This window comes from Bombyx mori, chromosome 24 (assembly GCF_030269925.1).
Source record: "Bombyx mori chromosome 24, ASM3026992v2".
Taxonomy (NCBI): Eukaryota; Metazoa; Arthropoda; class Insecta; order Lepidoptera; family Bombycidae; genus Bombyx; species Bombyx mori.
This window is the reverse complement of record NC_085130.1, coordinates 18,209,577-18,228,897: the sequence shown is the minus strand read 5'-3', so window position 1 is coordinate 18,228,897 and position 19,321 is coordinate 18,209,577. Positions and strand designations below refer to the sequence as shown.

Genomic DNA, 19,321 nt, shown 5'->3' with positions numbered 1-19,321 from the left:
GTATGAATTACCTAAAATATAACGATAAGTGTCAAGTGAGTAGCAAAAAAATATGCCATGTCCTTTTCATAATTAATAATAAATTACAGCTTCGGGAGGCGAGTTTACGAGTTTTATATAATTTTCAAGGAAATATCGTTAGTACTGTTATGCGCTGGGGTTCGGAATAAGTAAAATTCCACCAAAGTACAATTAAAAACTGTATTCAACACTTAAAACACTTAAACACTACACATACACTTTAAAATTCTCAATTCGCTTGTTCCGCTTCGCTTCAGGCGATCCGTTCGCTGTTTCGCTTCGAGTAGTTCCGATTACTGACTGACTGCGTGTTTTTTTTTTTTTTTTCCTACCTAAGCTGATAGCCCTAGCGGCTATGTCAGCGTAACCCTAACTTTAGTAGGTGAGCTCACGGGGCTCAAACCTGACGATGTTGCTAACACGAACCCTAGCAAGAGCCGTGCTTCGCAGAATCTACCACCGGATCGGAAACGCGACCCACTGAGAAGGTCCGGCGAGAAACTCAGTGGGCTGTGTCTGAGAGTTAATTTACTCGTCGAGCCCTTCGTCGCAAGCGACGGGTTCGACGAGAACGGTGACCGGTGCTTGAAGTACCTAAAAGCACCGTTAGTGGATCGGGAGGATCCGAGATGACGTGTTTTGGGCGACGTCGACTGCTTTCCATTCTTTCCGCAGGATCGGGAATGTAGTTACCGGCGGCCACGATGAGAGGGTTCTCGTGTCGTGCCGCTTTATCGAAGTGGAGACTGCGTGCCGTCTCTGCAACGCTTTTATAGTCGAGACAAAATCCCTAGAATTATCGAGAATATTCCACCCAAGTCGACTATTGTGTTTCGGCTATCTAACAATAGATGGCGTTGTACTTCTCGAGCTTTATAGATTCTACTAGATCCTTCGATATTCGTTCGACTAATCGGCGATAGATTGCGTTACTCTTACCAACATAACAGTACTTAAATAAAGAAGAATAATGTTTGCTCAAATTCCCACTAATAGTGGTTGTCGTAAGTAGTACATTGAAATACATTATCTGCGCTATTCGTTCCATCGCGTTACCATACCTACCTCTCTCGTAAACACATATAAGTTTATTTACACGCAAATAGATTAACATTTCCGTTCGCTTTTTATAGGTTTTCTTTCAAAACAGTTTTAAACTTGTAGTTTCTAGTCGGCTTGTGTAAATAGTGCACAACCCAATAAAAAATATATAACGACTTTTTTTTTAAACAACATAAATAATTCTATATTCTTCTATTCATACACATACACAAAAACATATATTCTATTTTTTTTTGTTGGATTATCTATAAAAACGTGTTTGTTAGTTGTTTTTTTTAAACTATTATTTGTTTTTTAGTTTAAATAGCATTATGTGTCATAAATTATTCATTAATATGTACATTCACGCAAATACAACAGTTTCCAGTTTGCTATGTGAAAAAAAGAAGGCGCTCAAATGAATTTGTTGTCGTTGTTATTTAAATTAAATTTAGTTTAGTGAACGGGTCTGTTTCAAATATTGAATTGTCATCATTCTTTGATAGTTACGCCAAATTTCGGGTCGGAGCCATAGACCTTTAAAGTAGGGACACGACATATTGTTCTATACGTACAATTGCTTGTATAAATAGCACCCATAAATAAACATATATTTATCTCGTTCTTACTCAGCACTGTAACTCGCAGGAAAACAATATAACAGTATTTCAGTGCGTACATAAAATGAAACATGAATAAACACGTAAATGTATAATGTGGCCGAAAATCCGCCATGTTTAGCGCCCCAAATTTCATTGTCACGTCAGTTCAGCCGTCTGTTTTGGGTTGTAGACTTCGTCGCACGAAAGAAGTCTCGCAGACGCGGCGCTGCGAGCATGCGATGAAATGTTACCAGCGTTTGCTATTGAATTCCGAAAAATCCCCTAGTTAGAGGACGGAGTGCTAGTGGCAGATAGTAAATAAAATTGAACAATTCGCTATTTTATGTATACATAACAGAAAGAAAACACTGTAAATAAAATATAATTTTAATTATATTTTAACAACATAATTATGGTCACCGATCGGGTTTATTCCAGACATACAACAGTCACTACCTGAATCATAGTCCATATTACTTTCGTCATCCGACTCTGTTTCACTATCACTTGCTGTTGATATAATAATCCGGTCCATTTCTCCATCCATCAGTCCATCATTCCTAAAATATTCATCCTCCAAATTATCCACATTTTTGCACTGAACAAACTGGCACTTTGTTGGCACACTGTTGGCAAAGTGCTACTTTTCCTTCTTGTGTTATCCTCGAAACTGTTTTCTCAGACACATCTGGAATTTTTTTAATAGATATAAAACAAAATAGGCACTTCAGAATTTTCAATAGTGTTGATAAACTTTAATGAAATGTTTAAATCTTAAACAATAATAAAATACTTTAATCTAACAATAAGTACGAAACCATAAAAAAGTTCCAAATAAAATGGTAAAAATCACATAACTGGTATCCCCAACTAAGTACCTGTCATGACGGCTACTCTCTTACGAACATTGTTTATTGGTATCAAAACCCCCTGATTCTTCTGTTCTGCTTCACAAAACTCCTTCACCTTCAATATTATTTCTCGACCAGCACTTTTTACAACTTTAGGCATCGTAAATAATAGTTTAAATACGACAAATGAATAAAAAACGCAATGGAAACGAACACAACAACAACACTTGACAGCACCTGATACCGACAAACATGGCCGACCTGTCATATTAGTTCCATTTATCGCCGTGAGACTTCTTTCGTGAGACGAAGTCTACATTGTTTAATGACTTTGATATCGATTTAATATGATTGCTTATTTAATTTCTTATTTTATCATGCTACCCCGCTTAAAACATACAAAAATAATAATTAAAACATATTTTTTAGGATTTCAAGAAGGTCGATGCCCCAAAACTATTATCTATATAATAATATATTGAAACTCATTATGGAGCACACATTCGAAAAATCGGACACCATTTTTCGGTCGGAATCTATTGATCACTAATCATAAATACCTCTTAACAATGATTTTTTATACAACAGATATGTTATCTTCATAGTAACTGACTCTTCAAATCTGATCGCGCCATATATATCTACATACCTACCGATATAGTGCACACACATATTGACAAGTAGCATTAATGAAAAGTAAAAAAGATGGGATAAACGCGTGAGTAAAAAAGATAGCTATAATTGGAACGATTGCACTTGATAAATTATTATTGCATTTGTTTAGTCGCGACTAAAGACGAAACGTCCCAATTGGCCTGTTTTCGAGTCTTCACTTGACGTGCGCTTGAAACATAACTGCTTCTTTTTACATATAAAATATCATTGCCTCTTAGTAAAATAATATGTCATCAAAACATATTTAGACATTCTGTTTAGATATTTCGGGAAAAAGGTTACCGACAAAATCTCTCTTCGGAACTATTTAAATAAAATAGTTTTATTCCGTAACGAGTATAAAACTATTGTAAATTCGTTAAATTTGTAATAATTAAGTGATTTTAGAGAGGGAGTCACAAGGAATGACGTTTGTAATTAAATAAATGTTAATTCAAAATTATTGCGTAAATACTGGCGGTAAGACCTCTTGAGAATCCGCACGGGTAGTTACCACCGCCCTGCCTATTTCTGCCGTGAAGCAGTAATGCGTTTCGGTTTGAAGGGCGGGGAAGCCGTTGTAACTATACTTGAGACCTTAGAACTTATATCTCAAGGTGGGTGGCGGATTTACGTCGCACATGTCTATGGGCTCCAATAACCACTTAGATGGGCTTTATAATAATAATAGATACAATACACTGTAACATTAATAATAAAACAACCAAATATTTATTTTCACCTATATTTTCATTAAATAAATTGATAACAACGGAGTTTGCGATTTTGATTGAAATGTGGAAAAAAATATCGGCAGATTTCACTATTAACTTATAACTATTTTATCTTTTCACTTCTTAGCTGTTCCACTAGCCATTTCTTCCAATGCTTTTATTTCAACTGAAAAAATAAAATGAAAATGTTATTTTTCTGTTGGTAAAGGAATATTTTCCGATAGAAAGCAGAACTTACTTAGGAGTGACATATATTTGAGTCGACTATTATCAAAGCCGGCAATGTGACTTTTGGACAATTATTGGTAAATCAGAAAAACTAATTATTAACTTTGTATTCCATTGGCAGTCACAAAACTCTTCTGAACGACATCTTAGATAAATAACAGGTTAAGTATTAACCTTTATTTAATGCAGGTTTTGAACCGTATTGTTTGAAAGAGATGATTATATTCAAATCAATCTGTATTGACATATCAATAACATTTTTTTGTCCAAATGCACAGATTGCCACCTTTGATAATAGACGACTCATTTATTACGTGATATATCTATAAATTGATATATTAAGTTTGAAATAAAAAAAAAACAACATTTAATTGGATCACATTGTCTCTTCAGACATTAGCGTTCTATCCTATCTGTTAGTTATCTAATCTCAGCAATATTTGGCCACGACTAACACACAAAAATGAGGCATCGCGGTTCAGGCTAGTAGATATAAAACATTAATATTATTTTGTACAGGTAGGTACATACCTACATACCTACTTTACACATCTAAAAGCATAGTTTACAAAAGGAAACACTCGCTTGCACATGTTGTTTCACATCAAAAATATGTTTAAAAGTCAATGCTATAATAGACAGTCGTTTGTAATTACCCTGGCATTCTCAATGTCCATGGGCTTGAGTGACTACATTCCATTAGAACTTTCATAATCTACTACCATTATTAACAGAAGTGTATAAATAAAATTAATATCTTGAAGCTGGTTGCATGACACAAATTATGTATTTATAATGTTATACCAGATACCTGTGAGTTGACCACAATAAGTATCAGCTGTATTAGTGAAATGAAGCATTCATTACTAAACAATAATTTTTTTGTAAAGTCTGTTTATTTAAGATAAAAACTAGTTTAAGCTTTTGTGGCTATCTATATTATACACACTATTGAAGTTAATGGGTTCTTACAAACATTCGCAAATTCTGGTGAGTTCTCAATGATATTTGAGTGCTGATACAATCCCTATGATGAAGGGTAGACAATTTATAGCTCTTCATGAACTTATAAAATGCGAAGATCATCACATTTTAGACGTAAAGAATGTGTTCTGGATTCTGGACTAGGGTTGCTTCGGTGTTGGAACGATCACTACATCATGTTTTTTTTATCCTACCTAAGCTGAGAGCCTTCAGAAGCTATTTCAGCGTAACCCTTAACTAGTACGTGAGCTCACGGGGCTCAAACTTACGACATTGCTAACACGAACCCGAGCAAGAACCGTGCTTCGCAGAATCTACCACCGGATAGGAAACGCGACCCACTGAGAAGATCCGGCGAGAAACTCAGTAGGCTGTGTCTATGGGTTAATTTACTCGCCGAGCCCTTCGTCGCAAGCGACGGGTTCGGCGAGGACGGTGACCGGTGCTTTAGGTACCTAAAAGCACCGTAAGTGGATCGGGAGGATCCGAAATGACGTGTTTGGGGTGACGTCGACTGCTTTCCATTCTGTCAACAGAATCGGGAATACATCATGCTTTAGTACTTGACTCAAGAGTAAGTAACACAATTAAAGACAGCGATTGTTAAGATGACACACCGACTTATAGCCGGTAACCAACTTCACACCAGGAGACCCGGACTCGTCCTGGCGCCGAGAGTCAGTCGGAGCGCTCGACATACTAAACTTCCTTATGACTTTTCACATGGTGTTTTTCTTGGGAAAAATAGTAACGGTAGCTTCCCATTCCTTTCCGTCCCAGAACTTTTAAAAGGGGATTTAGTCCCGGGCGCCATTAAGCAGGCCGAAAGCAGGCAACATTGGAGGAAGCTGGTGCAAAAACTGGACCAAGGTGGCCACGACCCTCAGTAATGAGGAAACGACAAAGAAGATGAAGAAAAAGAAAGAAGATTGTTAAGATTCTGTATTCATCATAATTTGTTGTACTCACGCGCCGAGGCTCTTTCTTTCTCCTCCTTCAGCTTGGCATCGCGGATGACCTTCTCTTTGGCTTCAATCTCTCGTAGTTTCGCTTCTTTCTTTGATAGCCTGTTCTGGTGGAAGGCGCCGTATAGAACTCCTACGGTGAGGAAGGACCAACGTCCAAACTGAAATTGCATTTTTTTTTATTGCTTTGATGGGTGGACGAGCTCACAGCCCACCTGGTGTTAAGTGGTTACCGGAGCCCATAGAAATCTACGACGTAATGCGCCACCCACCTTGAGATATAAGTTCTAAGGTCTCAGTATAGTTACGACGGCTGCCCCGCCCTTCAAACCGAAACGCATTACTGCTTCACGGCAGAAATAGGCGGGGTGGTGGTACCTACCCGCGCGGACTCACAAGAGGTCCTACCACCAGTAAATGTGAGGGTATGTAATGTAATTTGTATAATGTGTGCATGTTATCATTATACAATCACTATGTATAGTGCATTCTGAATGGGGTAGACAGGACGAACATGTCTTGTAAAACATGAATTTATATGTTAATAATGGATTTTACTGTTACTATCGCGTGTTCATTTCACATTAAAACGCAAATGAAGCTTTTGTTTTAAGCATTTCATCTATTCACACCAGTTTTACGTTTAATTATACTAAACAAACTTGTTACATAATTCGTATTAATATTTTTGATTTTTATTATAACAATTCAATTACCTTGATTAGAGGCGATATACGCACAGGTGCTCCGTATGGTAAATCTGACATTTTGTTATAAAATTGCTGTACTGTAAAACAATTATTGTACGATACTTTTTGGAAAAATCCAATTCAGTATCCAGAAATGAGGTTATTTTAATGTTGCCAGGTGCTTGTTAAATCTTTCTATTTATTTTCGATTCGATATTATTTAAGGCTGATCTAGTTTAAAACAAATTGAACATTTCATACATTTGCTTGAAACAAATAACCGGTAACCAATAGTGCATGTTTTTCAACAACAGCGTTCTCCTTTTGCAGAAATGCATTTTTAATAAAACGTAGTCTTAAATTATCCACTTCGGAGTAATCCATATTAAATAACAAAAAACAAAATCTAATTTGTTTTCTTCGCAATTGGGCAGGCGTTCATATTTCATCGATTTATTTTGTAAAGTGTAAACCAATTTTAGTAACACAACAGTTTAACTACATCTACGTCTACTAACTACATCTGTAATTTTATTCTATTGTGCTAAAAAATCAGTTCACCAAATTATTTTCTTTATTTATTTTTCGTAAAATCTACCACCGACACAAAAATTGTTCAATAGCTTGGCAGCATTATCCTAATTTCAAAAGATTTTGACAGTTCTTGACATAACCTTTTGACATTTAAGTCCAAGGTTGCATTTTTTTTAGCTCTCTCTCACTCTGCCTAATTGTCTGTATCTATCTCGCTTTGCCATCAAACAAATTAACTCCCGGGACACATATGTACGGAACGCAGTCAAAATGTATCGTAGAAATTGACAAATGGCCGGCTGATATTACAATACGAAACGCAAATCAATCAGCGCAGTCAGTAATCTAATCAGTGTTGAAAATGGCGTTGTTATCGCCGTTCGTGTCGGTCGCGATATCAATACTTTACACGCCGTTTTTACTTTTAATATTGTGTGTGATATTCTTGGCTTCAATAGGTAAATCATTAGGTGTTCGGAGGCTCTATGTCAACATACTCCTGAAGCTGTTTGAGGTGCGTACTTACGAATCCCTTTATTAACTCTTCATAAAAAAAAAACATTACAGAAAAACATAATAACATAAACATCAACTCAAATAAATCCATTAGCCATGAAAAATTCGAGGAAATAATTAAAATCTGAATGTTTCATCAACATTTCTTGTCTTTATCTAAAATTGTAAAATTAACTTCTGAAACAAAGGAAATTATTTCTTTGTGTTTCCGTAATTATTCATCATAAGAATCTAACTGACTTACTTAAATGACAAAGAAAAACAATTCAAATTGTTCAATCATATTGAGTTTTAGACCTCATACCTCAAACTGTGTGGTGACATTCAACCTGTGCTTTGGTTAGCTCCGATAACCACTTAGCCCTATGATGGCCATGAGCTAGTTAATAAACCTCTACTGGATTAAAATAAAATGATATACGTCTTAGTAAACTTCAAAATCTCTATTAATATAGATAATTTATTGATATCATAACTGGATTTACTGGTGGTAGCACGTCTTGTGAGTCCGCACGGGTAGGTACCACTGCCCTGCCTATTTCTGCTGTGTAGCAGTAATGCATTTCAGTTTGAAGGGTGGGGCAGTCGTTGTACTGTAAAAATTGAGACCTTAGAACTCATGTTTTAGGGCAGGTGGTGGCATTTACGTTGTTAAGTTACGTCTATGGGCTCCAGTGACCACTTAACATCAGGTGGGCTGTGAGCTCGTCCAGTCCCATAAGCAACAATTTTTTTTTTATTATGAGTAGACAATACATGTACCATTTTCGAGATATCTGATTTGAATTCTTCAATTATCCGAATATACATACTACTTCCATACATTTGTCATTAAACTGTTATGCATTCCGGTTTGAAGGGTTCGTAGCTGTGTTTGCAACGCAATCGCGACCTGGACCTTTTATACATCAAGGCCGCGTTGTTATGTCTAAGTACTATGGAGCTAAATCAAATCAGGAAATGTAATAATGAATACAAAGTTCAAACTTCAATGTGTTTATGAGATCACGTTCATTATAAATAATGATTGGCAGATAGTCTCCCGTTTTTGTCTTCTTTATTCCATTCATGAAAAGTAAACGATTAAACTAAATATGGGAATTTAATTAGAATCAAAATAACATATTTTTTTTTTGTTATTGCTTGTTGGTGAATTATCTTTTAAGTGGTTATCAGAGCCTATAAAGATCAACAATGTAAATTCTGCTATCCAGCTCGATATAGAAGTTCTATGTCTCGGTTTTACAGTACAACCTCTGCCTCCACTCCTCAAACCAAAACACATTAGTGCTTCACGCCAGAAATAGGCAGGATGGTGCTACCTATCCGGGTGAGCACACAATATCATATACCATGGGGTAATCACGTTAATTATAATGTTTTTTTCTGAATTTTATTACACAACTAGCTGACCCGGCAGACTTCGTAGTGCCTCAATCGATAAATATAATATAATATAAGATAATCTTAAAACAAACAAAAGAAATCCGTCCAACGGGGGACACATCAAAGGAAAAACAAAATGGTTTTTTTTTATTTAATTCTTAGCATTTTCATATTTATCTACCCTTTAAACCTTCTCTGGACTTCCACAAATAATTCAAGACCAAAATTTGCCAAATCAGTTCAGCCGTTCTCGAGTTTTAGCGAGCGAGACTAACACCGGTCACTCACATGCGCACGAATACGCAAACCCGCAAGTGTAGGACGACATTTGCAAATGATTATGCAAAGTTTTCGCTGCATTCGTGGTTTTCCAAGCTGTGTCGGTTTTTTAACAGACATCAAAGCGCGCGAACCTCGAACCTTCTCGTGGTCTGCCACACATTCGCTTGCCCAGTTGCGCCGACGATTGCGAAGGTAACGGACGTATACTATACGCCATTTTCATAGTTCGTGACGTCTACTGTGTAGCGTATCTTCATCAAAAGAAATCCCATAAAAACAGCATGGCTGTTAAAGATGTCTGGGAAAGAATTAAAAACTCTTTTTCTCTTCAATGTTCTATTGACGAATTAAAAAGGAGGAGAAATTCGTGAGACATTCGTAAACAAGTGTAGGAGGAAGCGCAAACGGGTTCGCAAATTGAGTATGCGAACCCATTTGCACAGCCGCTAGGTTTGTGAATGAATGTTTGACGGCCCTTCACATGCGCGCAAATATTCGTACATTGTACAATGGCCGGCATAACGAACAGCAATTCATTTTTTTATATATCTTAGATCTATAGACTATAGATGTTATTCCTTCACTGAAAAAGTCATTGGTAAACATTTGCTAATTGCGTATTTCATTCGAAAAATTGGTAGCTGTCTGCGGGATTCGAACTTCGGCATAAGCGCGTCACTCGATAAAAGTACCCTAACTATTTTTTATTCTTTAGGTCACATTGACTTCTCATAACGTTCAAGTTTGTTTTTTAATTATATAATATATTTTTCTCAGTTCTCAGCTCAGTTCAACAACCTGCCAGACTATAACATACCGTTCTCTCTATCTCGATCCAAAGAATTTTAACTGTTAACAAATAAAAATAAAAATTGTCAGCCATTAGTACAATATTGACATGAAAGCTTTAAGAGATTGCTATGATAAAAATAAAAGAAAATGAGATGTTTTAACCTTCGCCTAATACTATCATTTGAATTAAAAAACATGTCAATCCGTTGTTTTGTTTCAGTAAGGACAAAAAAGCGAGCAAATAAACAAACACTTTCACATTTATAATAATATCAAACAAATAAAAAAGTATGGATGAATATGAATAGATAATTATGTCTGCAATAATTGAAATAAATGGTATTACTTAATTGTTTATCTGTGTCGATTTACAGATAACGTACCTATTATTATAATTTATAATCGAACATTAAAATTTGATAAGGATATTGTGTAGTCCGAGATCCGGTTCACTAGTTTTAGATAAACGGATTTGACATTTACACGAAACCGGATATCCCGATTGTGTTCGTCCGGAATTTGTAGGTCGGACGTGTGTAGACACGAGTAGCGCCATCTGTTATCAAATAGCAAAAAAACTGATATGAAAACAACTAGTATTAGCGGGAAAGTTCGAGAAGGGTTATATGAGTCGACTATTATCAAAGCCGGCAATGTGACTTTTGGACAATTATTGGTAAATCAGAAAAACGAATTATTGACTTTGTATTCCATTGGCAGTCATAAAACTCTTCTGAACGACATCTTAGATAAATAACAGGTTAAGTATTAACCTTTATTTAATGCAGGTTTTGAACCGTATTCTTTGAAGGAGACGATTATATTCAAATCAATCTGTATTGACATATCAATAACATTTTTTGTCCAAATGCACAGATTGCCACCTTTGATAATAGACGACTCATATCTTACTAGTGGCAGGACCTCTTGTGAGTCCGCGCGGGTAGGTACCACCACCCTGACTATTTCTGTCGTGAAGCAGTAATTGCGTTTCGGTTTGAAGGGTGGGGCAGACGTTGTAACTAAACTTGAGACCTTAGAACTTATATTTCAAGATGGGTGGCGCATCTACGTCGAATTTGTCTATGGGCTCCAGTAACCACCTAACACCAGATGGGCTGTGAGCTCGTCCACCCATCTAAGCAATACAAAGAAAGGTGAACACACAACGTACGGCTTATGAAAGATAACACGGATCAACGCCAAATTTGACTTTGATTGTAAAGCATCATCATCGTCATCATCATCATCAGCCTTTATCTGCCCACTGCTGGACATAGGCCTTCCCCAATGCCTTCCACATAATGCGGTCCTCCGCCTTCCGCATCCAACGACTTCCCGCCGTGCGCACTAAGTCGTCAGTCCGCCTGGTTGGAGGACGCCCCACGCTCCTTGTACCCATCCGTGGCCTCCATTCGAGGACTTTCTTCCCCCACCTGGCGTCGCTGGCTCGACAGATGTGACCGGCCCATTGTAAAGCATAAAATTTCGATATTCTAGATCGTAATTTGACGAAAAAAAAACACATGACATGAAACAGTTTGCTTTTGAACTTTAATAAATTGTCCACATATGAAACAAAATGCATCAGCATCGTATTTACACTTTCGTGACATTTTAAGTTTTTTCTGGGCATAAACAAAACACCTGATCGTTGTTTATGACTCGAGCGCCATCTAGTGGCACTGTGTAAACGTAAACACCCCGCTTTCATGGCGCGGCTTTTTTGAAAGTATTAAAATTAATTAAAATTTATAAAAAAAAAGTGCGTGCGTACAAAGTACACATGTCAGAAGTGAAACATTTTTGGCGAACTAATTTATAAGTCTTGCTTATATTTATACAAATCTAAAACTTTAGATTTCCGAGACTTAGAGGAAGGGAAAAAGGAAGATATGTTCCCGCCAAAAGTCTGTCAAATGTCAATCTCAAACCTCAGTGTTGACAGTCACATTATGTTTAGATTTCTAAATTGTAAATGACTAATATTTTGCCAATTGAATTGACTAATTTAATGTCATGCTATTTGATTAATGTTCCAAATTCTTTTTATTTCATTTCAATTCCTATTAACATTTTTCACAAAAAAATATATAAAATATTAGGCAGTATGGTATGATACATTTGCCTTTCCAGTTGGAAAAATACAACAACTACTACTACTGACATTTGACAAGTACTTAATTTCAATAGTAGTTTGATGTCACTTCCGTTGCATACCTGCGTGACGTTCTGTGAAAATTTTACCCTCATGCGCCTAAAGAAGTTTCACATCAAAAAATGTCAAATGAGTTTTATTACTATAACAATCACTTAAAAGCAAACTTTATACCAAAAAAAAGGTATTTTATTTTCGTTTTTGTGTACCGGAAAAGCCTAGTATGAACGTTAGGACAAAGAACGAGCTTACAGTCCACCTGGTGTTAAGTGGTTACCGGAGCCCATAGACATTCACAACGTAAATGCGCCACCCACCTTGAAATATAAGTTCTAAGGTCTCAAGTAAGTTACAACGGCTGCCCCACCCTTCAAACCGAAACGCATTACTGCTTCACGGCAGAAATAGGCAGGGTGGTGGTACCCACCCGCGCGGACTCACAAGAGGTCCTACCACCAGTAATGTTAATTGTATGTAATTAAATGTAATTGTGTAATGCTAAAAATTATCAGATTATTCACTCGTCACAAGAAGGTCGGGCACTTGTCTTCATGTCAATGAGGTCAACGAACTCTCATTGTGTTCAATTACGCTACTAAATTTTCTGTTTGTTCTAATTAATTTAATTCGATTTGTTTTTTGTTCGTGTCAAACGCGAGCTCAGCTTCCTCCAGCATTAGGAGTTAGGTACTCGCCAGCTGTGTCCGAGTGACGAGAATGATTCAAAAGGAACTTTGGTCGAAGAACTCGTGGCTCGAAAGTCGTCGTGGCCTATAGGATAAGACGTCCGGTGCATTCGTATGTAGCGATGCACCGGTGTTCGAATCCCGCAGGCGGGTACCAATTTTTCTAATGAAATACGCACTCAACAAATGTTCACGATTGACTTTCACGGTGAAGGAATAACATCGTGTAATAAAAATCAAAACCCGCAAAATTATTAATTTGCTTAATTACAGGTAGTTGAAAAAAAAAAACACTCTTTGAATGCGACAAAAGTTCGACGTGCACCCAATCTCTAGCCCATAGACCAGTGATTCTCAACCACTGTTCCGCGGCAATTTTGTGTGCCGCGAAATTTCAAAAGTGTGCCGCCAAATTTTGCCAATATATAATGATGTTAATATTATTAAATTATATCAAATATATATATTTTTTTAATTATTTGCTTGTAATTAATCCCTTTTTAAACGTTTAAATATTATTAAAGCATATATTAGTTTATTTCGTATATTTAATGGTTTTTTATAAACGTTTTATGCAGTGTCTTAGAAAGTAAATAGTTTAAATCTTTTTCTTTGTGTGCCGCCAAATTTTAAAATCGTTTAATGTGTGCCGCCAAATTTTAAAATCGTTAAATATGTGCCGCAACAAATAAAAGGTTGAGAATCACTGCCATAGACACAACCCCGCTGAGTTTCTCGCCGGATCCTCTCAGCGGGTCACGATTCCGATCCGGCGGTAGATTCAGCGCTGCTCTTACTAGGATCAGTGTTAGCAAATTCTGTCTTCTTGAGCCCGTGAGCTCACCTCTTGGATGACCTCTCAAAAGGCGAACCCTTCTACCGTCATAGTATACGAACTCTGCCAGAATTATGGGAAAAGTTGATGCCACTAATAGGCGTTTGTTAACAATAAAATTTTATATTCATTCGTAAAAAAAGCAGCGAAAACTTAGTTGCGAGATGCTTAAAAATCTATATATTAATACGTGAAGCAAAAACTTTGTATCCCTTTTTACGAAAATTGCGCGTACGGAGGAGTATGAAATTTTCCACACTTATAGAGAATATAGAGAAGAAGTGCACAATGCTAATATTTTTTTAAAATAATACATAAAAGATACATTAAATCAATAAAGAAAACATTACACACACTACATACCATGTATTTGACGCACACACGCATTCATACTATTTATTGTCAAACTTTTGTTCTTGACGTCTGTTGTCAAATTGAGAATAGATTAAATATTGTTTGTCTTTATTAATATTTTTCTATAGTGTAGTCTTCGCGAAATTTGTCTTTGAAAATAGAATCTTAGTAGTGTACAAACTTATAATTTCATTTAATTATAGTCGAATTTCGGCTACCGGGCTGCCACTAGTAAATAAAAAAAAAACACATCGTACTGTGATCATCGATAAAGAAGAAAGCAGATTAATGAAGCAAGATATTTAATTCTTTATCGAAGATTAATTTATCAACGGATCATAAACTGTGACTTATTTTGGTACGTGTTCGAATACCTGTTATGGGCTTGTGGAAAGCATTCAGAGAGGCCCATGGGCATCGCCACGATCGATTCGGCACAACATAAAATTAAAACTCGGGACGAATCCTGGGCACTACGATACGAGGACATGCTGCCCAGGACACACGGTCTCCCACAGAAGGACGAGAAGATAGCGGTGACAATGATGTGATTAAATAAGAGATCAAATAGAAAGAGACTAACCCACAGACACAGCGCACTGAGTTTCTCGCCGGATCTTCTCAGTGGGTCGCGTTTCCGATCCGGTGGTAGATTCTGCGAAGCACTGCTCTTGCTAGGGTTCGTGTTAGCAACGTCGTCAGGTTTGAGCCCCGTGATCTCACCTACTAGTTAGGGTTACACTGAAATAGCCTCTCAAGGCTGTCAGCTTAGGTAGGAAAAAAAAGAAAGATATGCTGATACTCTTACTGTCATTATTATGATACTAAACGAGCTTAGTTGATGAATATTTTTCCACTAAGTTTCTCGCCGGATCCTCTCAGTGGGTCGCGGTTCCGATCCGGCGGTAGAGCCAGTGCTCTTGCTAGAGCCAGTGTTGGCTAGTTCAGTCTGGTTGAACCCGTGAGCTCACCGGTCCGCGCGAAGTTTGAATAGCCCCTTAGGCTAACCACAATACCTCCTCCTCCTCGCGTCGTTTTCCTCATTACTGAGGGTCGTGACTCCACGCTGCATCCGTTTCCCTCCATCTGCGGCGATCCTTAGCTTCATGAAGGGCATTGTGGAAGTTGATGTTTAAAGAAGATAGTATTTGGTCCGACAATCTCGCGGGACTGCGTCCTCTGGGACGTTTGCCATCTACCTTTCCTGTCACCATCAGCTGTTCTAGATTGTGACCCTCTTTACGAGCAATATGTCTGGTGGTAGGACCTCTTGTGAATCCGCACGGGTAGGTGCCACCACCCCGCCTATTTCTGCCGTGAAGCAGTAATGCGTTTCGGTTTGAAGGGTGGGGTAGCCGTTGTAACTATACTGAGACCTTAGAACTTATATCTCAAGGTGGGTGGCGCATTTACATAGTAGATGTCTATGGGCTCCAGTAACCACTTAACACCAGGTGGGCTCTGAGCTCGTCCACCGATCTAAGCAATAAAAATAAAAATAAAAGAATTCCAGCACCCTACGAAGGCATATAACCACAATTAGGTAGAGAAAAATATATCCGTGGAACGTCTTATTATTTGTGTTCATATCGTGTTTTGATTTACGGCTACTTTCACGGTGTTAACCCGTGGTCAATAGATAAGCAGCGATTAGAATTTAATTCGCACACTTGTTTTTGTTTTGCGGCAATGAAACGACAGGACACGTGGGTTATCGCGTTGGGTCGATCGCGCCATACGCTGTTTGATAACGAATAGATCGCCAGGCTTATTTGGAACTGCCTGGATTTTTAGTGGTTTTTTTTAATTGCCCTTGTAGGCAGACGAGCATACGGCCCACCTGATGGTGAGTGGTTACCGTCGCCCATGGACTTCAGCGATGCCAGGGGCAAAGCAAAGCCACTGCCTACCGCTTAATACTCTCCACAAGCCTCGTTTGAAGAAGGACATGTCATAGCGCTCGGGAAACACCGTGGAGGGGTGCTCATTCCAAAGCCGGATGGTACGTGGCAAAAAAGACCTCTGGAATCGCACTGTGGATGACCGCAGTGGCTCCAGGTAGTATGGATGAACTCTACTCCGGTGGCGGGCGGTGCGATGGTAAAAACGAGATGCCGGTATCATCTCGAACAATTCCTCAGAGCACTCCCCATGGAACATACGGTACAAAATACAGAGGGAACCGAAGTCCCTCCGCAGACCCAGAGGTTCCAAAAATTGGTATTGCCTACTACGGGCGTGTTGAGCCTCTGGAACCTGTCACCGTTCACTTCGAACTTGTCGCTTGCGACGAAGGGCTCGACGAGTAAATTAACCCACAGACACAGCCCACTGAGTTTATCGTTGTTACATTAGTTTTTTTTTTAATTTTAGGTCTTGAGTTCTCGCTGGCTTTGTTATTATGTATATACAAAATGGACATATATATATTTATATAGATAACGAGGATTATCGTCCAATACTTTTAAATTTCAATGAAAATCACCCTTGTATATTTGATGCAAAGAGCTCAATTCTGAATCATGCACAAAGTCGTTCGACTTTCCTTATTAATGTGATAATATATAAGTGGGATATCGGTACTTTTTGGTTAATTCACACTGGCACACGAGTTTTATTTTTAAAAGAAGAAAATATAAATGACAGATATAAGTTTGACATAACGATGTTACGAAGATGTATGTAGTATTTTTTTGAAAGAATAAAAGATTTTGTTGTTAAACTAAATATCCACTAGATTTCGCCATACCATCCCACATCTTTTTGGGGGCTCGTCCGGGATGGACACCGTTCAGGATGTCGTTCGGTGATAAATTACAGTGGATTGACGAATTTCTACAGAGATAAGTTGAGTGCATTTTCGTTGTGCATCCAAGACTTCGAGACGTGTAAAAATAACGCTATTGATGAAGTTTTTTGTAACGTTATTTTATGCAAACTTATGAAGATTACTTAAGATTATTTACTGAAGATTGTTTAAGAAGAATACTTATTCTGAAAATTATAATAACGACTACGACGACTATTTTCGAGTTCAACGAGACGATTATTATTATTTTTTTGCATAAAAATCTATACACTATTTCTAAAGTAAAAAATGCCTCCTAAGAAGAATAATGATAATGACGAAAGAGAAGACGTTGAGGTGCATATCTCGTTTCGTGATTTGGAGCAGTCCATGACACCTTTCACCGGAGATGATACTTACCCGATTTCGGAGTTTTTTGATGAATTTGAAGATGTTGCTGATTTGATGAAGTGGACCAAAGTGGAAAGATTGATCTATGCAAAGAAACTTTTGGGTGGAACAGCAAAGTTATTTTTAAGATCTATTGGTAGAGTTAAAGACTATCCTACTTTGAAGGAAGCCCTTATTGAAGAATTTGGCCCTAAGGTTAATAGTGCTAAGATTCACAAGAAGCTTATTTCACGAAAGATAAAAAATGATGAAACTATACAACAATACTTTTTAGTTATGAAAGAAATAGCACTGCATGGAAGAGTAGATGATGCTGCTTTAATGGAATACGTCATAGATGGTATCAATGATCCTGAATCTAACAAAGCAATTTTATATGGAGCTACAGACTTGAAAGATTTTCGAAAGAAGCTAGACATCTACAGTGATTTTCGAAAGAAGCTGGACGATTACAGTGATATTCGGAAGAAAATGAGTACACAATCATATCACCAGGCAGTTCCGCGAGTAAATGCAGATGCAGGCACATCGCCATCAAGAAAACCGCATTTTAAAAGATGCTATAACTGTGGTGATTTAGACCATCAATCCTCCTGTTGTACAAAGGGCATTAAATGCTTTAAGTGTAATGAATTCGGTCACAAGGGAAACGAATGTAAGAATGAAGTTAAGAAGTCTTTAATTATTCAGAAGAAAAACGAAGAAGAAAAAATCCCTTACAAGAAAGTGTTATTGAATGGAACAGAGATGGTGGCTTTTATCGATACAGGTAGTGACGCGAACCTTATTATACAATCAGAATTTGAAAAAATTGAAAATAATATCCAAAATTATGACAATAATTCAGAAGTTCGTCTTACGGGCATTGCTAACAAAGAACTACTTATCAAAGGTGTTTTTACTACTCAGCTACAGATTGATAATGCTGTTACGGATATCAAATTTTACATTGTAGAAGATGATATAATACCTGTAAAGCTGATCATTGGCAACCCCATACTGCGTGAATTCGAAGTAAAGTTTACAAGAAATGGTATTTTAATGGAGAAGATTCCACTTTGTGCTATTGTTGTTGAGAAGGACGAGGTCAAAGAAGACTACAAGAAATTAAAAAAAGGAGATTACAAGAAGTTAGAGAAAGAAGATTACAAGAAGTTAGAAAAAGAAGACTGCAAGAAGTTGGATAAAGTACCTTGCCAGAATCATTTGACACAAAATAGAATACTGTACAAAGAGAAGAATGGAAGTAGTTTTATCGCTGTACCAAAGAAGATGGATAAAGAAATTAGAAGACAGAATTATAGGAGAGGTCGACTAAAAGTTGAAGATTGGGAATGGAGGAGGTCCGATACATACGACTAATCTTGCTAATTTTATCAAATTATGGATTGATTCGTCTGAGGCAGACGAATGGGTAGGAATGGCCGAGTGGGATATCGGTACTTTTTGGTTAATTCACACTGGCACACGAGTTTTATTTTTAAAAGAAGAAAATATAAATGACAGATATAAGTTTGACATAACGATGTTACGAAGATGTATGTAGTATTTTTTTGAAAGAATAAAAGATTTTGTTGTTAAACTAAATATCCACTAGATTTCGCCATACCATCCCACATATATGTATGTATACGTAAAAAATTCAGATAAAGAAATTAATTTTTATCGGTCACTACGTGAACAAGGTTAAGGCTTTATGCCAATCTTTCTCGGTCATTATCACGCAAGGACTTTGTTAAGACTTTGACTGCCGCGTAGGTCACCGGTGCCCTACGCCGGTGTCCGGAGTTGTAAGTTCTCAGTATGGTTA

The 19,321-nt window shown here is 37.4% G+C and overlaps 2 protein-coding genes across 4 annotated transcripts in view; one reads left to right on the top strand and one right to left on the bottom strand.

Moving 5' to 3' along the window:
- Positions 1 to 3,898: 3,898 nt before the first annotated feature.
- On the bottom strand, positions 3,899 to 6,897 carry LOC778517 (H+ transporting ATP synthase subunit e; the record flags this gene model as incomplete). Its single annotated transcript, NM_001098342.1, is given in 3 exon segments — positions 3,899 to 4,069; positions 6,085 to 6,241; positions 6,797 to 6,897. Coding segments are annotated over 3 exon segments (258 nt in total). The 3' UTR covers positions 3,899 to 4,019.
- Positions 6,898 to 7,664: 767 nt separating this feature from the next.
- LOC101736437 (glycerol-3-phosphate acyltransferase 3) overlaps positions 7,665 to 19,321 on the top strand; it is a 30,407-nt gene continuing 18,750 nt past the window's right edge. For all 3 annotated transcript variants that reach the window (XM_021347295.3, XM_021347296.3, XM_012689543.4), the window contains exon 1: positions 7,665 to 7,817. In XM_021347295.3, coding sequence (XP_021202970.1) covers positions 7,665 to 7,817 — 153 coding nt within the window. The remainder of the gene's footprint in view (positions 7,818 to 19,321) is intronic.